The sequence below is a fragment of the Drosophila busckii genome, chromosome 3L (assembly GCF_011750605.1).
Source record: "Drosophila busckii strain San Diego stock center, stock number 13000-0081.31 chromosome 3L, ASM1175060v1, whole genome shotgun sequence".
NCBI classification, from domain to species: domain Eukaryota; kingdom Metazoa; phylum Arthropoda; class Insecta; order Diptera; family Drosophilidae; genus Drosophila; species Drosophila busckii.
Window position 1 is genome coordinate 4316576 of NC_046606.1, and position 9788 is coordinate 4326363.

The following is a 9788-nucleotide window of genomic DNA, read 5'->3' on the forward strand; positions in this document are numbered from 1 at the left end:
TAATTCAAGGCAAGTGGGTGCATAATTAAAACTCAAGCTCAAACAATTGAAATTGATAGAGAATGAGCTTTAATTTTGTTCTTAAGCTAATTGCTTTCTCATTATTGTTTTGATATGCTTGTGGTAGAAACAAATTGCAGTGTAGTGGGCATCACAGCTTGCGTGTAGAAATTTAAAAAGATTTGTTTTGGTTTTAGTTTTGCGTTAAATCTAATGTTGCGATTGCTTCATATTCATTATTGTATTCAAATTTTGGACATAAACGTACGAAATTTTGTTAAACGTCCGCGCCAAGGCAAATATTGAGTAAAATGTTTTTCTTTACTTTTCAAGTTTCGTATTTTTTTTTTTTGTGTTGGAGACGCAAAATTGGAAGCTAATGCAGTTAGGAGCTCTTTTTGCTGAGCGCATAAATGCGTTGTTGTTGTTGCTGCTGCTGCTGCTGCTGCATGTGTTGCTGTCGTCGCAGTTGCTGCTGATGTTGTTGCTTGACTTGTTGCTGCTGCTTCTTGTGCTTGGTCTGCTCCATGCTGGGTCCCTTTTGACGCTGCTCGGCTGTCAGCAAAAATCCTGTAAGCTTGTCATCCCATATAATCAAGCGTATGGGCACGACGGACAGCAGCTGCAGCTTGTACGGCTGCAGTTTCAGATTACGCTCGGCAACAACTATAAAGTTGGGCGCATTTTGTGTATCAATTAGCACACGCTGCATTTTGTAGTTAATGCTAATGACATGTCCCGACTCCAGCGTCACTACGTTCATCATATGCTGAAAGATTTCCATAACCACGGCACGCATGTAGACAGCCTGGCGATTGCTCACGTAGCGCTTGAAGAACAAATTGTTGGAGTCATCGCCCGCCTGCTTGGCATCGTATTTGCGCTGATTAGCCACTTTAGTTAAATGATGCAGCTCATCGCAGCTGCGCGCAGGTGCGGGAATGTAGCTAAGCGAGGCAGCCAGCAAACGATGCACCATAACATCCGGATAACGACGTATGGGGCTAGTAAAGTGCGTATAAATGGGTATGGATAGCGCGTAATGCCAAAGATCTGCGGGCTCTGACTTGCCCTCGCTGCAGAAGTAGCTGTGAATAAAAATATAAACATTAAAAGCTGTTAGTTGCACTTGTTGCGTTGGCCTTACGTAGCACGCGCCATGGGCTTCATTAGCAGCTGGCTTAGGCAGGCTGACATGGCTACAGGATCGCTGGCTTCTCTCACAAGTTTGTGCATGCTCAGCTGCAGCGCCTTGGAGCTGCTATAGTCCAGATCAAAGCCCTGGCTCACAAGTTTCTCACGCAAGGCTTTCAGCGACTTGGTCAAGGGCGGTGGATGATTACGCAGAATGGCAATGTTGGGATAATGGTCGTGTATATGACGAGCTACAGCTTGATTGGCCAGCAGCATGAACTCTTCAATCATATGATTCGCCTCGCGCTGCTGCTCCACATCAAAGCCTTGCGGCTCACCGGACAGCGGATCGAGCGTAAAGCGCACCTTGGCATTGTTGATAGTCAACGCGCCATTGTCGAAGCGTTGCTTGCGCATATTGCTGGCTATTTCCCTTAGCCAAGTGACGCGCTGCATTATCTGCTTGGCCGTAAAGCCATTCACTATGGTTGGGAAATCATCCTCCGTATATTGCTCCTGCGGATTGTCTATAATCTTTTGTGCATGCTCGTAGGCAAATTGCGTGCACGAGTTGATGACGCTGCGTGTAAAGCTGGGCTTGGCCAGCAGCTGGCCATCCTTGCTGATGCGCCAGAACACAGAGAAGGCAAATTTATCCTCACCCGGCAGCAGCGAGCAGCGCATGCAAAGCGGCTGCGGCAGCATGTGTATTACTTCGTTAGCCAAGTAAATGGAAGTGGAACGCTCCTTAACCAGATTGTCCAGCTCGCTGTCTTCGGTCAAATAGTGCGACACATCGGAGATATGCACGCCCACTTCAAATTCCTGCTCACTTAGCTGCTCAATCGAAAGCGCATCATCCAAATCACGCGCTGTCAACGGATCTATGGTAAAGATGCACTGCTTGCGCAAATCTCTGCGCTGCTGCAAGTCCTGCGCGCTTACTGGTGGCGCTTTTGTTGCATACATATCATTGAAGCGCTGCTCGAAGGGCAGCACATCCTTCAGCCCATTGTGAAACAGTATAGCCTTCAGTTCGTCATCCAGATTGCCTACACGGCCCACTGGCTGCACCAGCTCCGCTATGCAATGACCATTGCAATCTGTTTCCAGTATGGTAGCCAGAAACAGCAAGCCACTCACTTCATCCGGCTGCTTGTTGCCTATGTGCTTGGCACAGGTCGCTTGTGGTATATATACCATGGGCATGCGTAGATCATAGGGTCGGAATTTGTAGAACAGCTTGTCGCTGCTCAGTTTGATGGCATTGGTGAACGATATGTTGCCCACAATTTGACGCAGCTCGGTTTGCTTGACTATGGCAATGACAAATGCTTTGGGGCAGTTATCGGAGGCAACAACGGCCACATTCTCATCGTCTGTATCCTGGGATTCAGTTTCATCTGAAAGCTCTTCATCGTCAGCTGCAAAAGAGCAAGAAACGTTAGTGCTGCAAACTTTAATTAAGCGTGCAACTCACCCAAAGACAGAGAGGCCTTGCCACCTGTTATGGTATCTGCTTCTCCAGGCTTTACAGCTGGCGTTGCACCGCCCACATTGAGAACAAAGGCGCGCACAATGTCTCCCTCGAAGGCATAACGTCGCGCCACTGGCAGCAGCACAATTCCATCACGATCCAGCGCCTCGCGATCTGTCGACATTGTAATAAATGCCTGACGATTGTTTTTGCGATTGACGCGTATCTGATCTTCGACAATGCGGCCATAGCCTGCTTCAACAAGACGCTGAGCATGCGCCTCCAAGTCTTCAAAGTCGCCTTTGAATTGCAGCTCGGCGGGCAGTTCCGCTCCCACATGATGATGCACGATTTTGTTTATGTAGGCACGCATGGCCTCCAGTTCGGTTTTCAAGGTGCGCGGTGCATTCTTATCGTTGCGCTTCTTGCGATTACGGTTGCCACGTTTGCGTGGCGATGGATCAGTTGTTGCCTGCTGCACAGCCGGTGAGCTGCTGCTACTGGTGTTGGATAGCTCAGACTCCCGACGTGCACGTGCTGTTTGTGCTGGCATTGGACGCTGCAAGACCTGTGGTCTCTCCATGCCGCCGTCTATGCGACGCGGCTGCAACTGCATGGACATACCCGCACGCATAACCACATTGCCGTTGGAGCTGGAGCTGCTGTAGAAGCGCGTGCGATTGCGCGCATTGTCGTTGATGCTTTGCCATTCCAGCTGGGAGAGCACCTCGTTTTGCTGTATCAACTGATGAGCGCGCGCATTGATTTCAGGACTGAGTGCGGCAAGACTTTGCACTAGATTCTTGAGAGCATCTACTTCGACATTAAGACGTTTGCGGTTCTTGCGTGGCGGCTTAACTTCGGCTGGGACAGCAGGCGCCTGAGGCAGCGCTGCTGTTGTTGGAGCTTTGGGAGCGGTGTTAGCATGTGGCAGTTGCATTTGCACAGGCACAAAGGCATACGAATAAGTGGACACCATGCGCTGTGGCGACGGCAGATGCATTTGCTGTGAACTCTGCTGTTGCGGTTGCTGCTGCTGTTTCGGTTGTTGCTGCTGTTTCGCTGGCTGCTGCGGTTGTTGTGGTGGATGCCGCTGCTGCAGTTGTTGTGGTGGTGGATGCTGCTGCTGCAGTTGTTGTGGTGGATGCTGCTGCTGCAACTGCGTGTTGGTCACATAGGCACGCATAAAGTGTTCAGCCTTTTGTTCCATTTCTGCTGCTGAAGCTTGAGTTGTCATCATTTCCTTTTGCGTGCTCTGTAGCCGAACGGCAAGACGCTGCGAACGCTGGCGCAGCATCTCTATGGTCTCGGTCCCATTTGACATTTTGAGCGTCGTTGCCGCCGTAACAACTCGGTCTAAGCTCCCTACGCTCGACGTCTCTGACATGTTTTAAAACAATTTGTTGTGGCTTTTGACTACAAGACGTATATATTTTCATAAAAATATTAATATTATGTTTGTACGTTCTGTCTTTCAATAGTATTTCACATACTTACTGTAAAAGCCAGGTGAAGCTTTCGGTTTACTTTCTCTGTCACTCTTTCTCTCTGTCTCTGCGTTACATGCGTCACAGTTTGAAAAGTTTAAATAAATAAAAACAAACAAACATTTAGCTTAATATGAAGAGAATTTACAATTGACAGTAGCAATTTTAAAAAATAGACACAAGTACTTAAGCAACAAAACTTATTGTATAAAATCAATAATGCCAAATTAAATTTCAAAGCTTTTTGTACCTACACACCACTTGTGAAGCACACACGAATGTATTTTATTATTACTGTTGGACAAATTATAAGCAATTGCCTATTCTTATTAAAAGTTTAAAATTTTGCGAATAAAAATGAAATTCACTTTATCACGATTGCTGTAGAAAGAGACAAAACAACAACAATAATAGGAATTGTGGCGGTCGCTCGATTAAGTTGGCAGTGCTGGTAAATAGCATGGCATGCCCTAACTTAGTGTTGGCTAAACTTCGCGCAATTTTTCCTGTACTTCTACATAACTTTACCAGGCGTTCTTAATTTCTTTAGAATTTTTAAAACATGTACAGATTATTGAAATAAAAGACAGCCGCTAGCATTTATAAACAGTGCGGTTAATTCAAAGTTATTATTATTTGAGCGCGTGCTTGCTGTGTGCCTTTGTATGTGTGTGGCTAGTGCGATACTAAGAAAACGCCAACAAGGTAGAAACACAATTTATTATTTATACATGTACTTATTGTAGTATACTATGCTTTGCCAGTTGTTTGTTGCAATTTTATAAGTTTGGCTTTGTATTTAGCTGCTTTTCCCAAACAAGACACACACACTACACACTCAAAAACTCATACAAACACATACACACGCACCGAACATAAACTATGTACGAATGTAAAGCGAGAAGCGCCTGAAAAATGACTGATGTAAATTGTTTTACAAGTGAGCATACAACAACAACAACAACAACAACAACAACAGCAGCAGCAGCTGTAGCAACAACTCCAACTACGCCTGTAAAAAATGAGCCAGCGTGCACGCCGACATCACCGTTTGTGCTAAGAGCGCCACCGAGCGCCAAGTCCAAGCTGATACTCCAAAACATGGAGGAAGTGCTCAACACAGTGAAGAAACAACATCGTGAGAAGCACAAGCGTAAGCGTGAAGAGAAACGACGTGCGGCTATGTTGGCCGAAGCGGAAGCGGAAGTCCAGGCAAGCCATGTGACCGCAGGCGAGAAACCCCAACCGCTGCGTGAGAAGACAGTGCGCGAGAATGGACGCAAACCGACTGCCAAAGAGGAGGAGAAGTCAATGACGCCCGTAAGCAAAGCAAAAAATGTATTTGAACTTATGATGAATGCGCGCAAAAGCTCGCTGGGCACAAATGCGCAGGGACAACATTCGCCGGAGCAGCAACAGCCGGAGCTGAGCGCAACGCCGCTGAGCCAACGCAAGCAGCTGCTGCAGGAGTGGAATGAACGCAAAGGAGGCACAAAGCGGCGTCTAGCCGATGATGCAAGAGGAGAATATATAGAGACACAGCTAGATCAGCGTGCCAAGCGGTAAGTGAAACTATCAGTATAAATAGCAATAGATTTATATTTTATTTGTTTTTGCAGCTTAAAGAAAATGCTAACGCAGCCAGAGTTGGTCAAGGAGGAGCAACAACAACAGCAGCAGCAGCAGCTTAGCAACTCGGCGCCTGCCAAGCGTGGACGCGGACGACCGCGCACGCGGCGTCCAAGCGCTGATGCAGAGCAAGTGGAGCTCGCCTCGCCCACCAAAAAACGCGACAGTCTGCTGGGTTACTTTGCCAAAGTGGAATCACCCAAAATAGTGGAAACGCCGAAGCGTAGAGGTCGCAACAGCAAAGCATTGCAAGCGACGCCAGTGCAAGAGACGCCAGCGGAGACGGCCACGCCTACAGGACGTCCACGACGCAGTTGCACGGGTAAAGCGCGCTATGATTATGATCTGGAGCGCAGTCCAACAAAAGCAAAGCAGCCAGAGCCGCCGCCGCCGTCGGCTGATGACTCCATAGAGATTATAGAGCTTGACAATAGCAACTCAGCGCTAACACCCAAGAAGCTGGCGCCTTTGTTTATGAAGCAGCTGCCCAAACCCAGTCCAGATCCTTCAGTGCTGCTTGCGCGTCAAGCGTTCTTGCAATCAGGCGTACCCGAGAAGCTCAAGCAAGAGGCCAGCAGACAAAAGAGCTTTGAGCAGTACTACGAGGAGCACTATGAGCTGTTTCCAAAGATAGCGCATGTGGCCAGCGGCACGCCCGCAACAGAGCTAAAGCTAAAGCTCAAAGAGTTAAACTGCACACTGCCTGCAACTGCACGCAAGCCCAGCTTGGGTAGCATAACCAATTGCACGCAGGCAGACTTTGCAGCAGCTGCCACAAAGCGCATGCCACATAGCGTGCCAGCGCTGCCGCAACTGGAAAACAAACGCGCTTTGGTGAAGCACTGGAAAACAGACTTTGATCGCTTTCCCACTTTCAAGTGCTACAATCAAATGCGTGAGAAGTATCGTCACTTTAGCGCTATTGATGCAGCGCAAGAATCGCAGCCTATGGGTGAATCCTTTGTGGTGACGCGACGCACACGCCGCAGTCTGGAGACACAGCAGCTATCTGCCAGCGAGCCAGATGCTAAGCCGCCTGCTATGGCGCCCAATGGTGAGCTGCTGTTTACGGAAAAATATAAACCTTTGATGTTTGATCAGGTGCTGGTGAATCTAACGCCTGTGCAGCAGTTGCGTGACTTTCTAGCCAGTTGGCGTGGCGAGTTGCCAAACTCCGAAGATTCACAGCTGGATTTCAGTTTGGACAGCAGCTCGCTGGGTGCCAGCTGCAATACAATGGTGCTGCTGGGTCCTTGCTCAAGCGGCAAAACGAATGCAGTGTTTGCTTTGGCCAATGATATGAACTTCAATGTGCTGGAAATTAATGCGGGCATGAAGCGCAAGGGGAAGAAGCTGCTGCAAGAGCTGCAGGAAGCAACGCAATCGCATCAGATACGCAAGGAGGCCAAAGCAGGCGCCGCCGCACCCACGCAACAGCTGCTGCAGAAACTCAACGGGCAGAAGGGCAAAAAGCAAGAGGAGGAAGTGCGCAAGTCGCTGATACTCATCGAAGATGCTGACATTGTGTTTGAGAATATGGATGCAGGTTTCACCGATGCTATTTATGCACTGGCAGCCAGCTCCAAGCGTCCAGTTATTATCGTCGCCAGCGATGCCAACTGCGCGCACTTGCAACGTTTGATGCAACAGAACATTGTTTACTTTCATGCACCCAACGCTTTGAATATATCAAGATTTCTAGCTGTGCTTTCACTTATGGAGAACTGCCCATTGGCGCTGAACGATTTAATTTCGTTGTATTTGTTTAACAAGCAAAATTTACGCAAAACTTTAATGGAGCTGCAGTTCTTTGTGCAGAGCGGCGGCGATGCTGCTGTCAGCAGCGCAAGCAAATCACCAGTCAAAAGCTTGGAAGGCATTTATATACATCAGCGCTTGTTTGACTTTTATACGCAAGCACAGAACGTGCAACACTGCATACCGTATCCTGTGGACTTTGCACTGCTGCGCTTGAACCTCAGTGAAATCTTGCGCAGCTCGGCGCGACTGCAGCCAAGCCAAGCAAGTGTGCCCAGTAAGCAAGCGAAGCGCAAGTCGCGCTCACCAAAGAAAACTTGGCTCAACAAAAGCGAAGAGCAGCAAACGCCGCTGGCCAGCCTGGCGAGCTTCTATGAGCAGTTGTCTACAGCAACGCAGCTGACTGTTTGCCTGGCGCAAGAGGCGCCCGATCGGCTGCGTCCACAGCTGGCTGAGCAGCTGGCGCATAGCCTGGTGGAGTGCGCCATTAAAACGGAGCTGGGCGCACAGCAATATGCCTACACTTTGTTCGATAAGCCGCTGGAAAGGTAAGTTCATTGAATAACTTCTTCTATGCCTAACTAATGCTTTTCTGTTTGCTTGACAGGCACAATCTCAGCGAGCAGCTGGTCAGCTGTAGCCTGCGAAGCAGCAGCGCACGCGCTTTGGACTATGAGCCGGCATTGCGTGCAATTTGTCGCAGCGAGCAGCAGCGCGCTGGACTGGAGCGACGCTCGACGCGTTTCTATCACTATTTACGCAATCATGCTACGGGCAATAGTTTCTCCACCGAGCACTTTGATGTGGCATGCAATGTGCTGCAGGAGTCCAACTGCCAGCATGCAGCAACGTAACATTTAATTAGTGCAAATTTTCTATATACACAAAAAGCGTTACGCACAAGTTGATCTTAAAAACTTAGACGTATTTAGTTAATGAATGTAAACTAGCTAACTCTAACTAAGTAAACGCTAAAACTAATGTTAAATAAAAGGCAACCAGAGCTCATCAACAGCAGCAGAGAAAACTTTTCTGAGACTTGTCCAACGTCTGCTTAGGCGACTCTGTAGCAAGTGTTTGCTTGCTGACGCTTTCTGGTTGCGTCGTTATGGCCACTTCACCTATTTTGTATTGCTTGAGATCACGCACTGCAGCCGCCGAGTGTCCAGCGCCTTGAAACGCCTTGCTGGCATCCTTGCCTGCATATTCCAGCAACAAGTCTGCGCCACCTGGATGCTCCGCCAGAAAGCCGCTCACATCGTAGACGCTGCCTTTGATTATCAACCAGCTGGGCTGTCCCTGTTTGCCATTGCGCAGTGCCACCTCCGCTAACTGATAGATCTGCGACATTATGTGTTAGACTAATTGGATTTTATGTTCAACTTTTCCTGCGCGCTTCGCCTAATTGTTTAATTGACTTTCTGTGTTTGCCTCGTCAATGTGTTTAAACGACTAGCTGCTTCGACTATTGTATCTATTTATTTTAACTTCAAAAAATTGCGATAAGCCATAAACGTTTTGTGTTCAAACGTTTTGCATTTGATAAGAAATACGTGAGCAGTGCACGTTGTTCAACAATTTTCCAGGCGTACCAAAATAGGCTACTTAAGTGGATTAAATTAATCACATGCTGATTGATTGAGTGGAATGCAATAGTCCTTAAGACTCTATATATATTCCTAATCACCAAATTGTATAATTTTCACATACAGCGTCTCGTACTGTCGGTTGCGCCCGACTCATATTTACCTTTGCTGCAATTTATCTTTCCAGACACTTGATAGAAAACTTGATTTGTGGATGGTTTGTTTTAGTTTTTATAGTTTTTTGATTTCAAATGTTATATTCATGAGACAACAACAATAATGAGTAATAATTTTTGTAATATAGTTGTGTGTTATTCACTTGCTTGTTTTTTTTTTCTTTATATATGTAAGTATTGTTTTTGTTTCGTTTTACTTTTTTTCTTGCTTTGCGCTTTCATATCGTTTTATTTTCTTTTTTTTTTTATTAATTAATTAAACTTATGCACTTTGCTGTGCAAGTGTTTAATGTCTTCTATGTGAACGTCTTTAAAAATTTCGCTAGAGTTTAGTTCCACTTGATTTTAAATTATTTTGTTTAGCAGATTTGCAAATTGCATTTACGGCTATTATACTGTTTTATTTTTTATAATCAACATCACATGGCTGCTTGACAAAGTAGACAAAAAAATATTAAATTAATATTTTTTTTTATTAATTTTCTTTTTAAAAACTGTGCACGCAATGGAAGCTAATTTATTGTTTTATAAGTTTTTGCTT

General features: G+C 46.6%; 4 protein-coding genes across 5 annotated transcripts in view; 1 reads left to right on the forward strand and 3 right to left on the reverse strand.

Annotated features, from left to right (window-relative positions):
* Positions 1-9788, reverse strand: part of LOC108599786 (A-kinase anchor protein 14) — a 189026-nt gene that overhangs the window by 19609 nt on the left and 159629 nt on the right. The window lies entirely within an intron of this gene.
* On the reverse strand, positions 341-4186 carry LOC108600244 (DIS3-like exonuclease 2). Of its 2 annotated transcripts, none has more exons than XM_017987679.1 (4): positions 4109-4186; positions 2615-4027; positions 1148-2558; positions 341-1088 (listed from the first exon to the last, which is right to left on the reverse strand). In XM_017987679.1, exons 2-4 carry the CDS (start codon positions 3996-3998, stop codon positions 386-388), a joined length of 3498 nt encoding a protein of 1165 aa, XP_017843168.1. In that variant the 5' UTR covers positions 3999-4027; positions 4109-4186; the 3' UTR covers positions 341-385. The 2 variants fall into 2 exon arrangements, with proteins under 2 accessions (XP_017843168.1, XP_017843169.1); XM_017987680.1 differs by having other exon boundaries at positions 4105-4157.
* Positions 4872-8364, forward strand: LOC108600811 (ATPase family AAA domain-containing protein 5). Its single transcript, XM_017988596.2, has 3 exons — positions 4872-5660; positions 5718-8033; positions 8093-8364. The coding sequence occupies exons 1-3, from the start codon at positions 5014-5016 to the stop codon at positions 8337-8339; spliced, it is 3210 nt and encodes a 1069-aa protein (XP_017844085.1). The 5' UTR covers positions 4872-5013; the 3' UTR covers positions 8340-8364.
* Positions 8479-8937, reverse strand: LOC108600812 (cytochrome b5). Its single transcript, XM_017988597.2, has one exon. It carries the CDS (start codon positions 8833-8835, stop codon positions 8494-8496), a length of 342 nt encoding a protein of 113 aa, XP_017844086.1. The 5' UTR covers positions 8836-8937; the 3' UTR covers positions 8479-8493.

Excerpts from the sequence above, each read along its gene's own strand:
- LOC108600244 (XM_017987679.1), bottom strand. The coding sequence starts at position 3,998 with ATGTCAGAGACGTCGAGCGTAGGGAGCTTAGACCGAGTTGTTACGGCG. Across the intron at positions 2,559-2,614 it reads CAAGGCCTCTCTGTCTTTGG|CTGACGATGAAGAGCTTTCA; the intron begins GTGAGTTGCACG and ends GCTCTTTTGCAG. Across the intron at positions 1,089-1,147 it reads AAGCCCATGGCGCGTGCTAC|CTACTTCTGCAGCGAGGGCA; the intron begins GTAAGGCCAACG and ends TTTTATTCACAG.
- LOC108600811 (XM_017988596.2), top strand. The coding sequence starts at position 5,014 with ATGACTGATGTAAATTGTTTTACAAGTGAGCATACAACAACAACAACA. Across the intron at positions 5,661-5,717 it reads CTAGATCAGCGTGCCAAGCG|CTTAAAGAAAATGCTAACGC; the intron begins GTAAGTGAAACT and ends TTGTTTTTGCAG. Across the intron at positions 8,034-8,092 it reads TTCGATAAGCCGCTGGAAAG|GCACAATCTCAGCGAGCAGC; the intron begins GTAAGTTCATTG and ends TTTGCTTGACAG.
- LOC108600812 (XM_017988597.2), bottom strand. The coding sequence starts at position 8,835 with ATGTCGCAGATCTATCAGTTAGCGGAGGTGGCACTGCGCAATGGCAAA.